Genomic DNA, 25381 nt, shown 5'->3' on the forward strand with positions numbered 1-25381 from the left:
TGCAGAAGCAGCAGTAGTAAGGGAAATACAGGTCAGAGAGCTGTAGCTTTTAGATCTCCTCCCCATGAAAAGGCCCCAGAGATCTACCTATCAGTGAGAACATAAAACAGGTACAGCAAGGGATCAGCTGGTGGATTCATTACCCACCACCCTGGCTTTTCTGAATCTTAGAAATGGATACACCTCCACAGATTTATTCCAGACTTTGAACTGAAAGGCATATTCATTGTTGAGAAACATCAGAATGTTGTGACTAAAAACCAACCAAACAAAAAAAGCGGGAGAACAAAGCTGCTTCAGAACTGGAGACTGTGGAGTGTTTGTAAAGCTCAATGCACTTGGCTATTCAATGGACTGAGTGAGGATATGGAATTTAGGAGAATGGACTATATGCTGTTCTCATCTGGAGCTTTCTTTCCCCTTATAGGAACAATTTGAGAGTCTGAGTCTATCCTTCTTGAAGAAAAGGTGTGTGAAAAGTTTTCAAGGATCTATCAACCGCTTTTAAAATATCATTCATTGTCATATCTAGTCCAGACCCTCTATATAAGCAAACACATTTATACTTTCATTGCATCTTTTGATTGTCCTTGGATCTGGATGTGAGCAGGGGTTTCCATCATGACCACATTTCTCTCAAACATTTATGATTGAACCCATTTTTTTAAATATGGGTTTGATTATATATTTATATGACACCACTCCCCACAAATTTGGATCTTTATGCAAATCTGACAGTACAACCTGGATCAGAATAGTATAGTAACTGAGATGAGCATTAAAGGAATAAATTAAGTAAACTTTGGATGAAACATCAAATATCTAAGGTTAGACAACATATATTCAATAAGAAAATATTAAGACATTTTAGACATTACCCTCTTTCTCATACCCTGTACCTAAGGCATACCACTAGGTAGCTAAGTAACACGCACAAATGACCATTGCTTATTTTGATTGCTGAAATTTTCCCTTTTAATTTCGAATGTAGCTTAAAAGTGTGTAAAAATTAAGATAGGCAGGCATCTCCTCTTCGACTGGGCTTCTGAAGAGGCTCAAGAAAGTGGGTTATTTCAGCAAAGGTCTGAAATAAAAGATGTTCAATAAATTTGCACCAGATCAACTTGTTTCAGTCTATAGGACAAGCAGAATAGACATTTGGATAATTGGCCCACTTTTTGTTAATCACACATACATACTGTGCAGAAGGACGCATCAAACACACATCTGAATAAGATTCTTTTAGGATGAGGGCAGAAAACAAGTGCATTCACAGTTTAATGCAACGGTGCTAGAAGCTCCTTAAATGAGTTTGCTCAAAATTCAGAGATGCACCATGTAAACCTGAGTCCACAATTAGGCCTAAGTAAAAATCCCCATTTTTTCCCTTCTGGACAAGCTAATTCATCCCTAAAAGCAAATATATTCACAAGTATTCCACAAAAGATTTGATTTCTGAAGCAGACATCATACTGAACTACAGAGCGGCTTTTTCCAATGCAGTGTGAAGACTGCATGATTGTGTGATAACGTGCTATCTACTAGAATAGCAACCGATGCAGAAAATGATTGCTGTGCAGATTAAACAAGCCCTCTTGCACTCTCACACAAACTTCACTTCTGCACCTTCATTCCAAATTCCATGCTGCCACATTCTACTGATGTGCTACTGAAGTCAACAGATGTATTGTATCTGTCCAGACATCCCTAATACCAGCCCAGCCGGTAACAGACCTGATGAAATCCCTGCCGCTAGAGCCAGAGAAAAAAATGTCTGAACAGCAGCAGCTAGATCCTTAAAGCTTAAACCTTTCTTGGTCATGAGGAAATATTCCCTAGTTTTCAGCACTCTGAAACACTATTTTAAGCCTGTGACTGCAGAATTCATTTTAAAGGCAAATATTTTATTCCTGCTTAAGTAATTTTGTGGGAGGCATCTCCAGCTTCCCTACACTATCACACACACATCTCCAACTTGGCAACTCTGCACTGAGCAGCATTTTGGAACAGAAGGTTATGGGTGAATGTATGAGACCCCATCCTTATCATAGAGAGTAGCTAGCTCTGGAAAGCAGATGGGCTGACATCATAAGATCCCTTGTACCTGAAGGAAGGAATGTCTACTAACAGCATTTTCCTTTCATAGACAGTACAGGATTTGAAACAAAGAATGAACAATAAAAAGATCTTCTAAAATACCCAGATACCTAGGAAGAGAGAGAACTGGGCATTGCATCAATCCAAATCATCCTAGGCAAGTATCTGTTATGACATTTACAAAGGCAGCACAGAGAGTTATTTGTGCTCATGTGAAACAATTAGAATAGGGATGAAACAGGTAGAATAATGGGATACTGAAGGGCTGCAATATGATGAAGAGTTTCGCTTACATTTGGCGGAAACCACATCCACGTATTATGATAAATACAGAACTAGGATAGCACTTAATTTCCTATTTCCAAAATCTTAGTTTTCAACCAGTAGAAATTATTTAATATCTCTGCATATCTAATTTTAAACCCTTTATTATTTATTCCAACTTCCAAAGCACAGCTTTTATTGTAAACATGTTCCATAATGTCAAAAATCAAAGTTCTGTTGGAGGAAGAAATGAGACTAGTAAAAAGATTTTTGCATTGATACTACAGCTGAAGAACTGAACTTCTTGGAAGTGAAATTCTGGTATCTATAGAATAGCTTTGGACGTGTATAAAATGATCAAGTAGGATAAAAGCAGATGATCTTTGACTTTAAGTACAAATGATGCTTTGTGAATTTGAGAGTAATGGCTACACATTTCTACGTTTGGCTCTTCAGCAGTCCCTAAATATAAAAATGATGTAACACTAGTCTTTGACTGATGTGTGTTGGTGAACTTGGTGCATTCTCTACTAATTTTCAAAACCAGTTCAGCAGGAGTATCCACAATACAATTTTCCCCAGACTTCCCTAGCTAATGTGCCTGAAGTCTGGCTTGAAATGATCATCATCTAAAATCAACAGGGTTTAATTTCCGTGCCCATTCAGTCTTTGTCCTCTTAGCTAAAACTAAGTACAGAAATGCCAATTAAGATACAGTTCTTGTGATATGGACAGCTGCCCACCAGAAACTGGACTGAGACCACCAACTCATTTCACATAGCCCAGTGAACAGCCATCAGTTGGCAACAACTGTCAGTCACAGAGCAAGGTGAATGAATGTTGTAAACAATTATGAATATTCAGTCATATTTCAAAATGAATTTCTTGGATTGTTATCACATCTCCTTTTGTGTTCATCTTCTGTGATTATTTGAGTGGATGAGTTTACCTGCAGGAATGTTCATTGAAACAAAACTCTCAGTGAATTGGGGAGAATATTTGTGGAAAGCAAATAGTGAATTCATTAATATGAATAGTCACTAGGAGTTAACCTCATACAACCAGGTACCAGAAATACACCCCGTGATCTTTGTGTCCAATCAAAACTAGGCATTTTTAATATTCACAGTCAGACACTCGCAGCAAATGAGCTACAGATTTAGAATTCTGTGAATAATTTGAATATAGTTCAGACAATTGTAAGCTTTTCACAGACAATTCATAAACAAAAAAGAGGCAAAGTTAATCAAATATCTGATTCACTGAAAATTATTAGCCCTGCTCTATACACTAGTGTCTTGTACTCAAACTGGTGGCATATTAGTGAAAAGCTACACGGAGCTCATTATTACAGACAGAATCAAACTACAAAATTCAGACCTGGCATGAGGAGACCTTAGAGTTCAGGGGTGTACAGAACCAGGATTTTGGTTTGGTCAGGATGGGGATAGAAGATTAGATTTCAGCTCCACAACATTTTTTTTTCTTTCTTTCTTCTCATCCTGCATCCTCAGGAACATAGAGCAGCCACCAGTTTATGCCACTTTTCAGTCTTGTGCTAGTCTGTTCAGGTTTCTGAGTGCCCTGCTGATGGATTTGCCTTCTTTCGCTACTGTTTTGCATAATGTTTCTCTATGTTTCCCTCGTTTTCTCTTCCCAGGTGGTGTTTATGTTATCACTTCCTGTGGAAGTTGTATTGGGGGCATCCTTAAAGTGTGTCCAAAATGTGTTTGTTGTCTTCTTACACCATATTTGATGCTTTAGATTGCTTTGCTCTACTTAGAATATCTTATGTTGCAAGATACTCTTTCCAATGGACTCTGAAGATCTTCTACAGGTATTTACATTGGAATGAGTTGATCTTCTTATCAATTTCCATGACTCTGCTCCATAAAGGAGGACAGGCCTGATGTTAGTGTTAAAAATTTGTATTTTTGTGTCAGTGCCATCATGCTGCCTTTCCAAATCTTTTCAAGTTTATGAAAGTTGTTCGATGGTTTTATATTTGTCATTTGATTTCTAGCATGGTGTCATCATAATGGGATATCTCACACCCTAGATAGGTAAAATGACTTGCTTCTTAGTATTTCTTCAGCCCCTCTAATGGTTACTTTTGCGACACTGATGTTTTGCCTTCTCCTTGTTGATGAACAAACCAACTGGTTTTGCTGTACTGCCAAAAGCCGAGTCTTTTCCTCCATTAAGCGATATGTTGAACTAAGCAGGAAAATGTCATCAGCAAAATCAAGGTCATCTAAATGTGCTTTACCATTTGTCCATAAAATCGACCATTTGCCTTCTGCAGTTATTTTCCTCATGATACGGTCAATGTCCGACAAAATTTGTGACATGTCTAGCGTAGGGCCATCTCTTCTTATTACCAACCCCTGTGCGCACTCCAGTCCACCTACAAGTTATTCTGAAATATGACCTTCTGGTCAAAACATTATTGTTATCTTTACTGACAATAGTCAACATGCTTTGATCCTTACCTTTATTCTATTAGCAGCCTGCACACTGATATAGCACTTTCTACCTCCACCTACTCTACTGCTTTTATCGTTCCCTTTTTAGAGACAGCTTTGGATAACACAGGTACAGACAACAGTGAATCAACAAAAACATTTTAATTTTAGGCAATAGTGGCTGCCAGGGGGTTGTAGAGTGTGGATGCTGTTATTTTGTTATAATTTATTTTAATGCAAACACCCAGCAGGGAACAATTCACTTGTTGTTCAAGTTGACACAGGACCCAGGATAAATCGAGAGTACTAATAGAGGAACTCTTACTCTGTTTGAAATCAGAAAATTTAGCCCAGGTCCCTCAAAACTGGAGCAGTGACAACAGCAGCAAGTGTGGGTTTGTAAAACCTCATAAGAATAATAGCCAGGTGGGTGCAAACGTCCCCACCATATTTATACAAATCTGACACACATTTGAAAAATATTATCAGGCATCAGAATCAGAAACATCAAAAATATCTTGACAGGAAAAGAGGGACTAAGGCTCGTTAGCCACTAAGAAGCAGAAGCTATTGTGCAATTGTTATCCCTTGAAGAAAAACAATCTGCACTTGGGAAGCAACATCATTAATGGCATAAGGATTTTTTGAGTAATTTATCTGGCCATCTATTTAGTAATTCAATTACTAATCACAAACCATCAGTGATCAACCACATCAAAAATTAAATAGGAATAAGGTTTTCCACATTTTTAAGACTTCGGCGCTGAGGGTTTACATGCATACAATGGAAACTAGCATGTGTTCATTTGTTAGACAATGGGTTAAGTAGCATGTAGATTCTGCTCATAGGCAACAGATCCTAGAGGCATTAGTAAATTGCAGGAGGAGATTATACAATCCCATACTATTATTAATGAGAACTGCTTTCCACATAAACTCTGCTATAGGAATCTCTGACATTGACTTAAGCAGAATGAACAATAGTCAGGATAGTTGGGGAACAATGTACTCAGAGGATGTTCTTCCTAGTATGGTTAGAAGAACCAAGAGTGGCTTTGTCTATCTAAAGGAATCTAAGTGAGTCACACCATGCCATAGGTAAATTCAGGTTGCATAAAGCATGTGTGTGTTTCTTTTATGGACAGGAGGGATATTTTGGTCCTCCTTCACTGATAATCAACCAACTGTTGGCATACCTCAGTTGTTCCAGGTTATATATTCCATTCTGTATACATCTATAAGAGACTACAGTGTGGAGACCTATATAATTACCTTAATAGGTAGATAATATACATCTTTTCTTTTTCTAAACTTTATTTTCCAGACGAGATGCATTTTCCTTAAAGGTGAAACAAAGCCTTTTAGCTGCCAAGTTTTCTGTCCCTGAACTCAGGGACCTCATCAACTGTAGCTGGAGGCACAGAGAATCCTCAAATCGGGTCTTGTCACAAGTCACTTATCACATAATAGTTGGAAACATTTTCCTCATTTAGGGGCTCAATCCTGCAATCCCTTACGTATATGAATTGTCCCTTCAAAAGAATACTGCTCATTCCTGTTACTATTTTCAGGATTGGGCCCCCAACCGTGTTTCCAAACATTTGGTTTAAAAATCAGGGGTGGACTGAGCAGGCAAGCCCAGATTTTAAAAAAATGTAGGCATTGCTGTACTCAGTGTACTCCTAACTGATTTAGGAGCCTAAATCACATTTTCAAAAATGGTTTAGGCAGTTAAGAGCTTAAATCCCATTGACTGGATCTGAATTGGGCTAGGGTCTGAAACCAAATCAGAATGAGCAATCAGGTTTGATGGTGCCAAAATCTCATGAGGTGTTTTCCCAAGATTTCAGTGATTTCATGAGATTTCCACACAGTTTTATGAGTTTACGAGACTTCACTCATCTTGAAGAGTGCAAGTCACAAAAATCAGCTCCTCTCATATTTCCACAATTATCAGCACAATACTCTTCATATAACAGTCCCCCTTTGAATTCAGGAACAAGAAAATAAGTTCCATCATATTTTAGATTCAACTTTGAAACAAAATCACAGGATGGGTTTAGGATTCAATCTTGTTTTGGATTATTTTAAAAATTACTACTTTGTATACAAATCTATAAGATTTTTCTGTTAATGATTTGAGATACCTAACAGCTTTTATTATGTAAGAAGGTTCAAGTTTAATGATGCTCAAACTTATTTTTTAAGCACTAACATCAGTCATGCACTCATGTACTGGGGGCTATGGGGGAAGGCCTAGCTAATATATGTACTGTGGCATCCCTTCCAGAGATTTTAATTGTTGCTTCAAGGTCCATATTTTATAAACTTCTCATTTTGGCAGGATGATCTGACAATGAAGATGAAAAACCTCCATTTTTAGGAGTTTATAGCATTACATTCAATTTCTTTTCATAGATTCCAAGGCAAGAAGGGACCACTGTGATCTAATCTAGTACAACAGAGGCCCTAGAACTTCCCCAAAATAGTTCTTAGAATAGATCTTTTAGAAAACCATCCAAAATTGATTGAGTAATTGTTGGCGATGGAGAATACTCCATGACACTTGGTAAATTTTTCCAATGGCTAATTACTCTCACTGTTAAAAATTATGACTTATTTCCCGTCCAAATTTGGTTAGATTCAACTTCCAAACATTGGCTAGTGTTATATTTTTCTCTAGTAGGTTGAAGAGCCCGTTACCCATGTCGACACTTATAGACTGCAATCAAGTCACTCCTTAACCTTTTCTTTTGTGACAGACCCAGACCAGTGGGGTACAGGAGTCTGGTAGAGGGCAAATATACTGGTCACTGGATGAGTAGTTTTCTGTTCTCTGAGTGACCAGAGAAGGGGCTGCACTAGAGTAATCAGGAACCTGCTAGAACCAGTTAAGGCAGGCAGGCTAATTAGGACACCCGGAGCCAATTAAGAAGCTGCTAGAATCAATTAAGGCAGGCTAATTAGGGCCCCTGGGTTTTAAAAGGAGCTCACTTCAGTTTGTAGTGCGAGAGTATGAGGAGCAAGAGGTCCAAGGAGCGGAGAGTGAGAGTGTGTGTTGCTGGAGGACTGAGGAGCACAAGCGTTATCAGACACCAAGAGGAAGGTCCTGTGGTGAGAATAAGGAAGGTGTTTAGAGGAGGCCATGGGGAAGTAGCCCAGGGAATTGTAGCTGTCATGCAGCTGTTACAGGAGGCACTATAGACAGCTGCAGTCCACAGGGCCCTGGGCTGGAATCCGGAGTAGAGGGTGGGCCCGGGTTCCCCCCAAACCTCCCAATTGACCTGGACTGTGGGTTCTTCCAGAGGGGAAGGTCTCTGGGCTGTTCCCCAACCCACATGGTGAATCTCTGAGGCAAGAGAATCCGCCAATAAGCGCAGGACCCACCAAGATAGAGGAGGAACTTTGTCACACTTTGTTAAGCTAAACAGATTGAGCTCCTTGAGTCAATCACTGTAAAGCGTCTTTCTAATCTTGTAAACATTCCCAGGGCTCTGAACCCCCTCCAATTTATCAACATCCTGTTTGAATTGTGGGCACCAGAACTGGACACAGTATTCCAACAAGAGTCACATGAGTGCCAATGCAGAGGTAAAATAATCTCTCTGCCCCCACTTGAGATTCCCCTGTTTATACATCCCAGGATCACAACAGATCTTTCGGACATAGCATCACATTGGGAGCTTATGTTCAGCTGATTATCCAGCATGACCCCCAAATCTTTTTCAGTCACTGCTTCTGAGGATGGAGTCCCCAACCCTGTAAGGATGGCCTACGTTCTTTTTTCCTAGATGTATACATTTCGCTATATTAAAACACATATTGTTTGCTTGCGCCCAGCTTACTTAAGCAATCCGGATGACAGATCGCTCTGAATCAGTAACTTGTCTTCATTATTGACCCCTCCACCAATTTTTTGTTATCTGCAAACTTTATCAGTGATGATTTTATGTTTTCTTCCTGTTCATTGATAAGAATATTAAATAGCATAGGGCTAAGAATCAATCCCTGTGGGCCCCCCAGTGGAAACACCCGCTTGATGATGATTCTCCATTTACAGTTACATTTTGAGATCTATCAGTTAGCTAGTTTTTAATCCATTTAATATGTGTCATGTTAATTTTATTTATTCTATTTTTTAAATAAAAATGTTGCATGGTACCAAGTCAAATGCCTTCCAGTATATTATGTCAACAATACAGTATTTTAGCTTTATCAACCAAACTTGGAATCTCATCAAAAAAAGATATCCAGATAAGTTTGACAGGATTTATTTTCTATAAACTCATGTTGATTTGCATTCATTACATTACCCTCCCTTAACTGAGTCCTGTTTCAGACGCTCCATTATCTTGTCCGGAATGAATGTTGGGCTGACTTGATTATCTGGGTCATCCTGTTTGCCCTTTTAAAAAGTTGATATTAGCTTTCTTACAGTCTTTAGGAACATCACCAGTGCTCCAAGACTTATTGCAAATCAACATGAAGGTCCAGCCAGCTCCTCTAAAATTCTTGGATGCAAGTTATCTGGACCCGGTGATTTAAAAAATGTCTACCTTTAGTAGCTTATGTTTAATATCCTCCAGAGAGACTAGTGGAATGGAAAGAGTGCTGTCATCACCATATGATAATGTAGGAGCAAGATTTTATAATTGTACTATGAGAATTAATGTATGATTTGATTTCATCCTGCCAGCCACCCTTTTTGAATAACCGAAAGGAATGACAGACCAGAACAATCCTTATGACTGATTATGGTCACCCTTTTGTTTTAGGATAAGTTATAATGTCTACTATGGTTTCCTATATGTATTACACATTAGACACTCTAGTTAAATATACATTTCTTTGTTTTAAGGTTTTAGTAAGTAAGAGACAGGATCTTGTATTGTATCTATGTTAAGGAGATTAGAGGAATGTTAAGGGCCTGAAGCCCCAATGGGAATTGTTTTAGTTATAAGATTTAGCAAGGCTTGATTTACAATGTATTCTGCTGAATATAAAATACTGCTGTCTGTATACCTTTGAAGGTTTCTGTAAGAGATTGTTTGTGTGAATGAGGAATGCATGCATCAGGAAAAGATAAGGTGTGAAAGCCATCACAAATGTCCAGATGGTCAAGAAAAAGTGAGAGACTTGAAAAAACCAGGAGACAATCAGAAAACATCCATTGTATCCGATGCTAAACATTCTTGACGACCTCAGAGGTGAGGCAGGCACCCCCAAAGGCGAGACAACAAATAGAAGATAACTATGTGAAGCCAGACAATAACCATCAAATGATAACAGCAGAAAACCCCAAGATTAACACCACTTAAGGACTAATGATTATAGGATGACATTGCAAAATGCATGGACTCAAATGGGAATTTACAACTATAAAGCTGGGGTGTTTTGCCATGGAACTGTGGGTTCAGTCCTGCAAAGTCTCGGAGCATCGGATTGCGACCGACAGAGCCCAGCTCCACACTCGTGCTCAATCTAACTGGCCATTAGATTGACTTGGAGCTACAACAAACTGGTAACTATAAACATCAACTGGCAGGAGAGAGAGAGAGAGTGTGTGTGTCTAAAAAGCATATGCTAACTGTTGTATTTTCAATAAATGCGGCGTATTTGCCTTCTCCTCTATAAAAGATCCTGTGTGCTTTGTATAGCATAACAATGAGACTATATTATCTGTTTTTTCCCAGATACAGAACAGAAACATTTATTGTACACTTCTGCCCTTTCTGCATTATTATTGATAGTTCTACCATTTTCATCTAGTAATGGACCAACAACATTGTCAGGATTATTTTTGGTTTTAATATATTTAAAAATCTCCTTATTGTCCTTAACTGCTGGCTATAGATTTCTCTTTTGTCCCTTGGCTTTCCTTATCAATTCATTGAGAAGCAGCATAGCAATTGAACCTATGCATATTACATTAAATGACTTAGATAGGGTAGATTATAGTCATTGCACAGAGAATATCAAGTGAAATACCATAATGAGAGAGTGCCTTATTTTGGACCTGCATTTGGGTCATTGACATTTATTAAACTAGGCAAATTTTAAAAAATTAATGGATTAAGAAACAGTATAAATCTAATCTATATAGCAGCAAATGTAGCCTGTGAATTTTGCAAGTTCAGTGCCTCCTTTAATTCTCTTAATATGATTTAACCATTTAATTTTATCAAAGACCCATCTATTGTACTAAATAACAGTGTACTTTTTCATTTTATTGATATAAATTCAAGAAGGACAAAAAGTACCTGTTTTTAAATGCATGCTGCACCTTCCCCAATTAAAAACCTCCATTGTGAATGATGAATAACTGCTTTTTTTTAAAAAAAAAATCTAGTCTATTTTTTTCCCTTTAACATAGAGGTATCCAACATCTTTGTTAATTTTTAGATTTTTTTAATATACTTTTTTTTGCACTGATGATGATCCAAGCATTCATTTGGTCACGTCTGTATCAGAACTGCATTTTTATTTGTTGCCTTTTGTGGCTGAATTGCTTCAGCTTACTGCCCAAATTATAAAACTCTGCCCATGTTACCATGCTACATTTTCAGTAATCTATGGAATACATGGTAATTTACGAAGGAAAATTAGTGATGTAAATCATATTAAGCACCATCAGTTTGGTAGATCAATTTCCAATCTCTTTAAACAACTTGCCAGGTTATCCAATCGCTTTTTTAAAAATCCTGAACTTGAGTGTAACTCTAGAATTTAATGCATCTCTAACCATCCCTTGGGGACGTGGAGGAAATGATGCATCTGGGTTTTTAGGCCAGGTTAAACTAGGTTTTGTATTAGAAAAAGCCAAATCTGGTGTTTTGCCAATTGTCTTATCCAACCGATGCAATCCATTTTAACATTCCTCCTCTTTTCCTGTTTTGATGCCAGACTTCATATGTGGAAGTGATAAAAAAATTATTTAAATATACCGCTTCCTAGAATGAAACCATGTTAGACTGATGATAGTATGGCAGGCACCACAAAACAAGCACTTACCATGCCATGGTATTTGATTTTATCACAGTATCGGTGATAGATGCTGTACATATTAACATAAAATGCTGCCAGTAGTAAATGTTGCTTTAAAAAAAATGTTGGTGTATCTGCAATTTAGCATGCCAGTTTCATAACAAAACTGTATTACAAACTTTCTGTAGCACTCAGGGAGAAGTAAGCATTGAAAAACTACAGCTGGTCTAACTAGCTTGGATAATAAATAATAAAACTTTGCACTTACACAACATGGCACCTTTCATCTAAGCATCTGTTGTGATAATTGCACCAACAAATTTACCTAATTGTGAGCTCAATTGTAAAAAATGAGCACCAGTTTATAAAGTATAACAACACAATTCGATGGATAAAGGAACACAGAAAGACTGAATTAGTCCAACCAAAATGGCCTAGTGATGTAACTCAAGGACTGTGTTAAGATCATGGTAAACAAGGAAAGTGTGGGACTGGAAATTAATGAACCAAAACTGGTGTGTTAGAAATCAGGCCTAATTGGTAGACAAACTAACAAGGGGACAGACTATTACGCCCATCACTACCTTTTGGGGTTCTTTAAAAAAAAAAAAAAAAAAGGGAGAGTTGGAGGGGGGAAAATACGGATGGACAGAGGCTATCATGATACTGGTAGACTGAAAGAAGGGGAAGGAGTGAGCTTCACCCCCACCATCTCCTGAGTCCCTGGACCTTCTTCATCCTAATCCTGAGAGATCTCTTCACCAGACCAGGCCGGAGTGGGAACCAGATGGCACTGCTGCCTTCACCAGCTAAATCCCAAACACTATCTGGATATGAGACTTTGCCTCTTCCTTCCCTAGTTCTTATCTCTCTTGTTTTCTTCTGTCTAATAAGAGTAGAGATTAGCTGGCCCAAACTGTTTTTGTTTGTTTGGGTTTTTCTGGGGGGGGGGGACGGACGACATTGCTGTAAGCCTGTGTACAGGAAGGGCAGCTAAAAGCAATGTCTTGAATAGCTCGATACCAGCACAAGTTTGCCAGGTCTCAGACTGGCTGATCAGATTGTGTGCATGGTCTGGGTTTTTCCAGATGCAAGGCTGCAAGTGAGAGTGAACACCAGAGACAGAAGCTGCATTTTCTATCTTTGTTTTTCTTTTCTTTCCCCTTTTCGGTGTTTTGTCTTATTTAGTCTTCTAGGAAACAGGACTGGACTTTAACAACAGCAACAGCACATCTCCAGCCCAGCTCAACTAACTTTTCTCTTTTCCCCAAAAGGACCAAATTTACTGCCATCTGAGAGACTGTCAGACCAGGTTCCCCCCTCCCCTTCTAAACATTCTCTCCAGCTAAAGGAACAAGGGATGCTGGTAAAATAAAAGTCTGATTTAATACTTTACATTTCAAATGCTTTAACTCTTTTTCCTTCTTTTCTGTATTTTTAATAAAGGGTCACAAATATTTTAGTGGTGTGTTTCCCATGGAACTAAAGGCTAAAGTCCCTATATACACCAAACCCCGAAACTTGTTTAACACCCTTTACTGTTGGACAGTGACAGGGTCATATTAACACCTTTGACTTTTGGGGCCCATATATTCAATTTAAATTGATATAACAGATCTCCAAGCACTTTACAAACATTAATGAGTTAACTACCTCACAGAAGTGTTCTGAGAGTTAACTATTGTTATTTCCCTTTCTATGATAAGGAAACTGATGCTCAGATGACTAGGCCAAGGTCACACAAGAAATCCATGACATAGGGAGAAACAGAACCGAGATGTCCCAACACCAATTCCTGAACCTTAATCAGAAGGCCATATTCCTAATTTAGTCGACACTCATCCAATGAGTATACCAGCACCATACAAGTTCCAAAGGAATCATACATGTTTCTCCCTCCCTTTCTCTGTTCCCCTAGTCTTGTCTACACTAGCAAAAAGAAGCACTCAAACCTTCAACAACTGTAACTTTGGTAGCAACATTGTAAGTGGTAGAGAAAATAGGTTTTCATGACACATAGGCAAGAATGACTGAACTGCACCACTGTTTGCAATTGCTGGAATACTGGAATATATAATTTTGAATAAATATGTCCCCAAACAGGATAGTTCAATATAGTCAACTTTGAACAAACATTGAGATGGCATAACATCAGAACAAAATCATGCAGAACCCTTTCATATAGCACCTGATTCCCAAATCTACAGCAGCTGACTTCATCTTTAGCAAGAAATCCATTTTTCTGGTGTATCCTTCACTGAGTTAATAGTGCTAACAAATTCCAAATGCTATAGATCTCCTTTTATACCATTATAGAACAACTCATAGGTCAAATCCAAAAATAAATCTGGACTCCAAAACTTAGGGGTAGATAAAGGAATATTGCAAAATTAAAGCTGTAATGTGTGGAAGGGCAATTGCTTTATTCAATTGTATTAATTTCAAACTACCTATATTATTGTCTCACCACTTTTCCAGCAGGTACTCATCAAGATATACAAAAAAGTACAGATTACCCAGTGGGGATCTGCATGTAGAATGGGGGTGGGGTGAACAAGGGTGGGTCAGCTATCGCTGAGACATTGCCACCCTACTAGTTTGAGAGGGAGTGAATCAAGGACTGGGGGATGGGTATACCATGTGTACATGGTTTTCCTATTGACAACCAGCAGAGAATCTCTGGAAAAATACAATACTGCCTAAGGTAGTACCATCATATCTACAAAGCCCCTCCATCCATCCACCAACACCCTCTCTTCGAGGAAGAGGATTGCTGATAGGAAAATGAATAAGAGTCCAGGAGACAGAGCAGAATCATATGGCCTACATGCTGAAGGCCTTCTGAGGATATCTGGGGAACCAAAGCACATGTCTGTCTCACACAGATTGAGCAAGCCAACTCTGTTTAACGTCAGTGGACCCAATACCTCACTTGCTTTCACAAGCCACAATGAGTATAGGTCCACCTCACAGGCCACAGACTATGGTTCCCCTCAGCCCATTCAGAACCAAGGTGAGGAAATCTGCCAAAGCACTCCAGAGAAGAAATCCCAATTGTCTCCTCCAGACACGAATCCCCCTGAAATCCAGCTCCATGACCGGGCCACATCTAGTTTTGTTGATGAAACAGAAGGAAAGTTCTCTCAGTAAACATGATCTGACTATTCTGAACAGAGGCAGCTGATATTTAGCAAACTGTCAACTGGTCAGAACAGCTACCTGAATAACTGAATGGTTGCGTGTGTATAGGATTGGCAGCAGTGCTTAACTTTTGATCCAATAGAACTCTGCCATGCTCTTCAAAATGTGAATCTTCAAGCCTGCATGTTCTCTGTCTCTATGATGGCCAATCTATTATCTCCAGATGAAATGGCCCAAGATACTTGGCTGAGTCATGTATTTTATTCTAATCTGGGGATTACTGAGCCAATTTGATGAATGTTAGAAACAATTAACTTTTGAAGGAATATGTAATTCTCTTGCATCTGCAGACATGTCTATCCAAAGGGGGAGCTATATACAGGATTTTCTTCTTCCCTCTCTAACGTAGGAAAAAGGAACTGCATCACTGTAGTACACCTTGCCTGGTATCCTGTCTCCAAGAACAGCCAATACCAAATGCTTTGAAAGAAGATGCCAGATACTCCCGTTATGAACAATTATGAAATAACCTGCCCGTAGGGAAATTTCTTCCTAAACCCTGTCAGTTAGTGGTGGTTTTAACACTCCGGCTTTAGATTTGTGTAAATGCAGGTTTAAATGCATGGCCTTTCCATTTCACTGGCTATCCCCTTGCTTTTGTACTATTAGGGTAAAAAACAGATTATGTGGTCTCCATAAACCAATTAGGAGATTACATTGATCCACATATGTAGTGTTTTGTGACAGCAATAATATTCTTTGTTTTTACAATTTTATGTTTTTCTTTCAATGAATTTTTACATGTTAAAGTACGTTGGAATATTATAAAGCACACAAAAATCAGATTATAAAAATTGTTGTAATACTGAAGATCAAGAATGAGAGTGGGGGGAAATGAATGAATAGGGATTAAATAAATAATGACAATGGTAGAATATACACCTTAGAACTGTGTAGTCAGTCTTCATATAAGAGAGGAGAGTAACTGTTTTATCATAGAAACCAACCAGGAAAGTCCCATCAGGCTATTGTGTCCATTCCCTTTCCCAGTACAGAACTGTTACCTAGAGTAAGAATGTCACTAAACATCAAGACTAAGAGATCAAAATTATCAAAAACCTTTTTCTGTACCTTTTAGGGATGATCCGCTACAAATGTTTAATAATCAGTCTGCCTGAATTTTTACCAGTGGTCTAGTGATTGTATACTGCACTAGATCTTAGCCAAGAGGGTAACCCCGGCCCACCTTCTTGAATACTCTCTGTTCCAAGATACCCACCTTGTTTCAGAACCAGTTCGGCATTATATTGGCAACAACTTCATTAAATGAAGCCTTAGAAAAATATCTGGTAGGAGATGGAATGTGGGCACTTTACCTCAGTTGAGCCATGTCAGATTATTCAAGATATTAGCAGCCCAAAGGAAATTCTCGGCAGCTATAACTCTAATCATAGAAGATGCTGAAAGCCAGCTGATGTGTGCAACAATCTAAATGCTGAGTGATGAAAGCAGATTCTAGGATTGTTTACCCATAGTAGAGTTACTACAGAAGAAACCTGAAATAGAAAACTCTTTGGCTTTTGTATGTACTGTTTGGGGAACTTTTACTAGAGGGAAAAGAAAGAATGCTTTTTGGCTCTGATTCAGAGGAATCAGTTATCTACAAACAAAAAAAGTAGTAAGTCCCCCGTATCACCTGGCTCCTTGATGGTGAAAAGATCTGTTAAAGAATTAGTGCATCCAAAGAAGCAGTTAGCGGGAAAGAGAGCTTCAGTAAACATAAACACAATCATAGAAGACTTCAGATAGCAAGATGGTGATGAGACTCTTATGATTTGCCTCCACATTATCCTTTTTTTGAGGATTCTAATTTAAGAAACAAGACTTGGCACATCTTCACTCTGGATGTCTTCTAATCCAAACACTTGGAAACAACTGTAGAATAAGATGCCAGATCTCACAGACCCACTGATACTACAACCATTGGGATAAAGTCAATGACCAGAAGGAAAGAAATAATTCCATCATGGATTTTGTAAACCTGAAGGGAGTTTAACCTTGGCAGCTTCCAATCGATGTTCAGATGAAAAGATTCTAAGAATGATGCTCCTAGTTTTAGTTAAAATCAAATTGACTTACCAAGGTTATAGAAGCACTGTCCATTGTTTGCCTACCACCCTTTGCCTACCTTAGAGCTCCTGAACTGGACTCAGTCCGGGCTAGAATATGTCCACCTCTGAAATGCTGAGAGAGGACTATAACTCCTCCCAAATACTGTGTATAAGTACTATATACATTGTATTTTAAAACTCTGGAAATGTTGAGAAGCTTGCCATAAGTGAGGAATTGGATTGTATCCCTCCGTGCCCATCTCCCTGACCCACATTCTAGCTCAAGAACTAATGTTAAAATATAATCTATATACTTCCCTAAACACCACAACATAAGCTTCACATCTCTGCAGCATCATTTAAAAGCACTAAGACTGCCCTCATCAAAGTAGGCAAATAGACCATAAGACTTGTAGTACAGGTTTTACAATAAGGCTTATTGTAAAACAGGCATGATGTGTAAGCAGTAGCTGATTTTCCAATATTAATAACTCAGCAAAAACTTTTTAAATATCAAAAAGCAGAGGAACTGGATGGCTCAGAGGATTACTCACTCCTGTTCTATTCAAATTAGCCACAGATACACCAGCTAGTTAAGTTGCTAGTGTCCTACAGTTACCACCATTTGATGGCTAATCTGCTGCCTATGGGAAAATTGATGGTCTCAGTCCAATCTCTATTAGACAGGTGCCCAATTCACTAAGCCACCATCACATTTGTCATCACATATAGTCATCTCTAATGGCAGACTAAACGCTGAATGGGCATAGAGACTCAATTACTCTTTCACTTTTTAAAGTTAGTCCCCCCCAGATCAAGCTTGAGGTCCTTAGTGGGGACGGGCAGCTTTCACTCCTTTTGTCCATGGTGCCTATTCTCTTTATACACAGACGACTTGAGTCTCCCGTGCTGTCAACCTGGTAATTCTTATTAGCAATAAACTCACGTAAACCACCCAGACCAGTCAAGTGGACCTTTTTTTCTTTTGCACACACTTAAAACTTAAAGGCCAAACAGATTGTGTTTTAATTTGTTCCCAGGATAGATGATTGCATTTTTAGCCTCAAGTGAGTTTTTAAAATTGACTTAAATAAATCTCTGAAAACCAAAATTTATAAGGGACAGATTTTACAGACTCAACTATAATACAAGAGTTGGTAAAGGTTACTTGTAATTCAAAGTGAACAGACTAATTGGACAGCTCTCTAATTCAGAAGGATAACTCAATTTTATAGACTGACTGAAAATTAATTAGATACAATGCTGGGATTATGCAGATGCTGATGAATTTTGTACAGCAGCTGTAGGGCATATTTCCTGATTTCCTACTTTTACAAAATGACGAGTAGTACCCTCAAGATAATCATATAGATGTTATTTTCACATTATTCTCCAATATACCTTAAGTATGTCACAGGTTTTCTAGGAAGTTTAAAATGGGCAGTGTGCTAATACTAGTTAAATCACCCAGAAGAGGGTAAAGGCCAATAGAAAATAAAATAGTAATTTAGGTTTCAGTCATCACATTGTGTAGTGATACATTGAGTGTACCAAGTGGTTTGCAGAAGTGTGTTAAAAGAAGCCCTTGTTGACAGAGTCAAGTTCCTTGGCAATAGAAGTGATTTTTGTTCCGTAGAATATATTCATGATTTACGCAAGAATAGTCTCTTTTTGTCCTTTAAAAAAAGTAATTGAAGGGAGACAAATGTACAAATCAAATTTAAATGATCCTTGTTGAACTTGTGAGATGATGTCATCTAAGTAGCCATAGCATTTTCATACAAAAAGTTAGAAGGGAACTTTTGAAGGAAACCGTAGGACTTAAATATAAGAGCAAAGGGGAGTAAGTTACAAGCTGGTATGCTATGTACTACTTACCTTCAAAAGTCAAATAAAACTTTCCTCTGTCAAACCAAACGAGGGAAGGCTGTTCATTCTCTGTATGGCCAGGAGTTGAAGCGGGATGGGAAAGGTTAAGGAGAGGGAGAGAGAAGGACACAGTGTGAGTCACAGAGCAGGTAACTTATCTCACTATGGGGGAGGGAAGAGGCACTGCAAGCCATTAACGTGCAAGGAAAAGGGGGATGGTGTTTAAAACTCTGTTTTTTGGTTTAGAAAACAGAAAGCAAAAAGCAAGCTATGGAAGACTAGATGGAGGGGTGTTTTTGCCAGCTTGATAGTAGTTGCCTATGCGTGGAGTAGAAGAGGCTTCCTGTTCATGCAGGCTGGGTTAGTATATTTAACTGCACTTGTTTTGACAAACTTCGTCACTTGCATTATCCTCTTCATCTCCAGTGGTGTCTCTATGGTGCTTAAATAGGATTAGCAAACTGTATTGGGCAGGATGCTGTACTTTGCATTGTCTGTTGGTGTTAAAAATATGTTTTCGTAAAATGTATGTATTTTTTTAAATTGTATTTTAGGCCATAAAATTCCAGGTCGAGCACCTGGAGTAGAAAGTTCTAATTGAATTTTTTCCCCTTCCCACCAGAATTACCAGTTTACCTGGACTCACACCACCTTGAAAGTACCGAAGAACAAACATTATAGATATTATGTACTGTTGAAATAATTAAAAAAATGTATTTTTGAGCAGTTAAATTTATTCCTTCAATTTAAATTCACAAAACAGTAGCATATCACTCTCTCAATCTTTTTGGTCTCTGAGAAACTGTCATGCAATGTGCTGCTATTTTTTGTGGCCCGAGTTCCATTTTTAAACATATGTATGTCATATGCACTGGACATTCATGGTGGTTGAGGAGAAAGCATGTCCGTAAGTTTTATAGGCATTCTTATGAGACAATGGCTGGGAGTTTTAATCCAGATTTCTTGAAACCACTCTGCTAATACAGTACCTGCAGGCGTTTCACCGCGCCTTTCAAACGTGGGCAGTTTGTCAATAAAAGCATCATCTTCTGATACCATCAGCAAAAGAAACGTAAAAGACAAAAGAATGAAAACACAAATCCCAAATGAAATCAAGCAGTGCACTGTATCAACAAAACACAAGCACTTAAATGAGAAAAATAATGAAAAGGTCACTGAAATAAAAACGATGGCAGCTTTTTCTTTCTACAATGTGTTATTCAAACTGCACAAGCAACAACCAAGAAAGAAAACCAAATCACAAGAAGAGACAAATAAATAAAATCGTTCTGTTCAATATTCTTTTGGATAAGGTCTCTCAAATGGTATAATCTTTGCAACTCCGAAACAAATCTCTAACAGCATAGTGGAGATAGTTAAAAGCTCTGTTCATTACTATATTTGGACTTGCACAGATACGTATTTCAAGGGGACAGACAAATGGACAGGGAATATCTTTTTTATGGCTATATGAATCTAAAGAGAAGCCAGTACATCTGTGCCTCAACACAATGCAAGTCCAATACTCTTAAAAATTAAGAAGACAAGACCACTTACTGTGCCACAAGGTAAACCTGTGGGGTTGTCAAATGTAAGTACAGAGATCCCCTTCTAAGAGGCTAGTTCAGGAGTGGCCAGATGTAGCTTTGACTATGAGTCACTGCTAACGTAGGCTCTGAGCTACCCAACTACTGCTCTTTTCTCTTGATGACACATAGCTGCCTTAAGCCAACCACTGTTTGCTTGCCTCTCTGCTGCAGCTTATAAGGAAGTACTACTTCACACAATACACAGTCAATCTGTGGAACTCATTGCCAGGGGAAGTTGTGAAGGCCAAAAGTAAAACTGGGCTAAAAAACAACAACAATTAGATAAGTTCATGGAGGATAGGTTCATCAATGGCTATTAGCCAAGATGGTTAGGGATGCAAGCTTATGCTCTGGACATCCCTAAACCTCTGACTGCTACAAGCTGGGACTGGACGATCACTTGATAGTTGCTCTGCTCATTCCCTCTGAAGCATTCGACAGTGTCCACTATCGGAAGATCCTGGCCTAGATGGACCATTCTTATGGCCCAGTATGGCCATTCTTATGTTCTTATTCAACACTCTTTTGGCAGCAAAAACATACAACTTTATTTGCTTTAGCATAGTTGCTACCCGCTGCCTCTGTCCCTATTAATCTGTAGCAAAAAAATCAACATTCGCTCAAAATGGAAGCCGTCAATGGCATATTCAGCTGCCATAGAGTGTCACACATTAACCTTTCTATTACACTGGGGAATCCTGGGGTGGGTTGCACTTGTTTTCTGAGTGGCACTTGAATCACCTTTATATAAAATGACAACACACTAATCCATGAAAGGTTTAGCCATGCTTCTGAACTGCTGATACCTCTCAAGAACCTTCCTACCTCTGCTTTCTCTGCTAACATCTGTGCACACTTCCAGGTAATATGACAAGGATACATTTTGATTTTAAATGAACAGAATCTCAATCACCCCTCAGAACCACTCTGCTTCTGGGAGAAAGCAATAAGCACTCCCACGTGGCTTGTGACATGGGACAAATGAAGAGGGACTTCGGCAAAACAAAGATATATTTGAGGAATATGCTCCCACACTCCAGCACTACTCAGGAAGAGGGTTCATACGGACACAGAGGAACTAGAACGTGAAATGGAGTGCATGGCTGTCCTGTCAACGACTACAATAAATACACTTGTTTACTAAAAAGATGAAGGGAGAAGACATTCATTCCTGATGCTAAAGAAAAGCCTGTCTGTGGCTAGTGCATTGAAGAATTTATTCAGTAACAACTCATCTGTGTTAAATAGGAACCCTGTAATGATGCCATGGTATGTAGAGATATACTGTGACTGGCTGAGTGAGCCCCCGATGAAGGAATTAGACTTGCCCTTTCGAGTACGTATACTCCCTCATGCAAAAATATTACTTCTTTCAAATTAGAGATCCAACATACGCAGGGGCCATTAGAAAAAATGGGAGGGGCAGAGGAGGGAAGAGTCCTGACAGAACTGTTCCTTCTGCACTTGCTTTACCAAAAAGGAAGCAGCTTCCCTGCACTGCTACCTCTTCAAAAGTGTTGAAATCCTACAGGACTGAGTGGAATTTTGTGGGGCAATCTAGGAGCCACAATTTTCAATTTGCTCCAGGTGAAATGTCAGTGCCTAGGGTCACTTAGGCAGCTTTTAGAAGGGTGCATCTTCAAAGCAATTTAAATATTGTTTATTGGAAGCATTGCCTACGTCTACTAAAACTGAAAAAAAAAACACTTTAAAAGCTTAAGCAGCAGCCACGGGGATTAATTTCCTGAAGGAACAAATCCAAGATGGCACCCAACAGAACATTCCATAGATCTTGTGATATGCAGTTGTGCAGGCTCTCTTATTTTTACAGTAATTGTACTGTGTGCTCCTCGTGCACAAGAAAAAATTAATTTATTATCTTGATGTGGGAACTCTCTCAGTATAATTAGGAAGATCAGATTCTAAACCCCTTATTCAGACAAAAGCTACTTACTTCTTGTGAGATTAACCACCTGATTTTTAAACAAGAGAAGTTTAGATAGTTCAGTGATGGTTATAATAAGCATCTCATTTTTGGATGCTGCTCTGATCAAACCTCTGAACCTTTTGCAGTTCACCTATCACTCAGAGTAATTAACTCGTATCAAAGTTATACCCCAATAACCTTGATTCTGATGCTCAAAGCTGTAACCTTCACCTCAACTAGTATTGCTTTCATCCCCCAAAAGTACAATCCAACAATGAAAAGGGTAATTAAATACCAGTAGCTGCTTTTTTGTGCTAGAACCTTAAAGGAAGTATTTTTGCAACATTGTCCTGTGTTCTCCTCCTGGTACATTCAATACCGACTGAAGGAATGGAATGAAAATCATATATGAGAGAAGCAGAGAGATTTTCCTTCCACTGACAAAGTATATATGTCCAGGAAATTAAATAGGTAGAAAGGAATTCAACATGATTACTGAGGGGAAGCATTTTTATTTTTCTTACATTGGAAAAGATTGTTCAATCTAGTGAGAACATGAATGCTGAAGTGTTGGCAAAACATGGCATATTTAACTCAACAGTTTGACCTGCCCGGAGACTCATCTAAATTTCATTCAAACTTTTCATAGCATATCTGAAATCAGCTTGTTCTTTATTTACCCTTGCTTTCTTTATGCTATCTGCTATTCTATTTTCAAAGTGTGCTCACTGATAAGGATCCAAATATTAAATGAAAACCTATGTTAATGAATACCAATTTCAGAGATGCTATATGAGAATTACAAATCACACATTTTTTGCCATTTAGTCCTCATGACATTTAGTACATACAGAGCATGGATCCTTGCTCTGTGCAGTAGAGGAAAATACATTCTAATTTGGATTTAATAAATTATATGCTGACTGATTGAAATACATTTATTTCAGGGACATGCTACTGCTGTAATGGTGACCACCAGGAAGTGGGAACAGAGGATACAAACGTAAAGAAGGCTAGTGGAAAGTGAAAAAAATGGTAGAATGGAGACATAATAAATCAAAGCTACAGCAAACAATAAATAAAGAAATGAAAATGCCCTTGGGTTTTAACCAGAGACAAATGCAAACTGCAAACATTCAGATCCAGACTTTCTCCACGTTTGAGACGAAAGGTTGAATCTAGGGTTCAGCTCAAACCACCTCCATTTTCAAACAAACCAAAACAATTCCTAAAATCCTCTCTTTGTATTGGGAATAAAGCCTGTTGTTAATACTATACTTCAAGGCTCTCCAAAAGTAACGCCATTCAATATCAAAGTGGGGACAACACACACACTTGAGTTAATTCATTTTGATTTTCAGATGTCCTGGGTTTGAACATTCAACAATAGCAAATTGGCTTCCATGGGGAAAGAGCTACACTGTTTATTTCAGACTAACCAGGAAAAACAATTTCAGTGGCAATGCAAGTCCCGTTTCCCCATGAAGCAAATCCCATATAGTAACTGAACTGAAAATGGTCCTGAAAGAAAATGGAGAATGTAAGCAGCAAGCAATAGGAGAACTGGCAAGACATAGTTCAGTCAGATGGTGGCGATGACAGTGGGACAGAGATAAGGGGCAAAAACAATGGAAAATGAGGAGAACACCTGGAACAGAGAAGGGACTGAAGATCTACAGAAGCGAGAGAGAGGTGTCCTGATGAAGACAGAGGGAATATGAGAGAAAGAGAGAGAGAGAGAGAGAGAAGAAAAAATTGACCTGGGTCTGCAGCAGATAAGAGTCCATATGAGGAGATGGAGCAAAAACCTCGTAAATGAGAAAGACGTAGAGACAGAGGGAATAAAAGAGTTTCTTGTACCAAGAAAGAGGACGGAGGAGCCCCAGAGGGAGAAAGCCATGACTCAAAAGCATCCAAACCTAGGAGCTGTCAGACTTACAATATTTTTTGTATTTATTTTTTCACACCACAGAAAGTGTTACCTAATCTACTTAGCAAGTGAATCAAGTTTTTAAAAAGTGTTTTAGTTTCCTCTAGAAGGAAACTGCATCATTTTTTCCAAGTTCTAAGATGTATCAGAAACCCTAGTTGTTTTGAAAAGTTCTAAAGCTTTTGCAAGACCCCAAAGTTTTGCTATCTACCACTTTAAAGGCAAATATCAGATTGAAAACTTGACATGGTTTAGGAGTAATTGTTTCCAGGATGCCATCATCCAATTTCAAAGCTTGGCTCCCCCAACCCGCCTCCTGCCAAAAAAGAAAAGAAAAATGTTCCCATTCTTCTTTTGACTAAGTTTACAGATATCAATTAAAACTAACACCATACCTCATTGGTGATATCTTTTACTTTTACCAAATACCCATACTCTTAACACACTTTTATATCCAACAGAATAAGAAAACTCCTATATAGGCTGGGTAATAGTTTATAGTTCATATTTCTTTCACTTAAAACTGATTTAAAAGAATATGAACATGAAAGCAAAAATTTAGAAAATGATACAACAAAGTAGAGGGTTTCAGAAACTCATTTTTTTTAAAAAAGCCATTCAACTCTATAAAAGATTACAAAAGAAACCTGTGGTTTTTACCAACTGTGGGAGTAGTGGCTGCACTCAAGGAATTGGTGGATGATATGGAAGAAGTACTTTCAGCACGGGCTAAAGGTGCTACCGGAGGAGGACTGGATGAGTGAATAGGAGGGCTAAAAGGCCTGGACTGTAGAAAAACACAAAATAACAAAAGATTAAAAATATACATACTGTAACATTTACACCAAATATAAATAGATGCCTTTGAACACAGACATAAGACTTTTATATACCAGTAATCTTAATACCTTCTTCACCCACAGTAAATAACGTGGATCTTAATGGGTCTCACACCTTTAATACAAATGAGGCTTTAAAGAAGATAGGGCCTAGGAAAATCAATG

General features: G+C 38.4%; 1 protein-coding gene across 8 annotated transcripts in view; it reads right to left on the bottom strand.

Annotated features, from left to right (window-relative positions):
- SGIP1 (SH3GL interacting endocytic adaptor 1) overlaps positions 1-25381 on the bottom strand; it is a 178642-nt gene that overhangs the window by 16618 nt on the left and 136643 nt on the right. For 4 of the 8 annotated variants that reach the window (XM_034779206.1, XM_034779208.1, XM_034779213.1 and 1 more), the window contains 2 exons: positions 25038-25164; positions 18941-19000 (listed from right to left, as the gene is read on the bottom strand). In XM_034779206.1, the coding sequence (XP_034635097.1) occupies positions 18941-19000; positions 25038-25164 (187 nt within the window). The remainder of the gene's footprint in view (positions 1-18940; positions 19001-25037; positions 25165-25381) is intronic. The other 4 variants (XM_034779209.1, XM_034779207.1, XM_034779214.1 and 1 more) reach the window with 1 other exon arrangement.

Source organism: Trachemys scripta, chromosome 8 (assembly GCF_013100865.1).
Source record: "Trachemys scripta elegans isolate TJP31775 chromosome 8, CAS_Tse_1.0, whole genome shotgun sequence".
Taxonomy (NCBI): Eukaryota; Metazoa; Chordata; order Testudines; family Emydidae; genus Trachemys; species Trachemys scripta.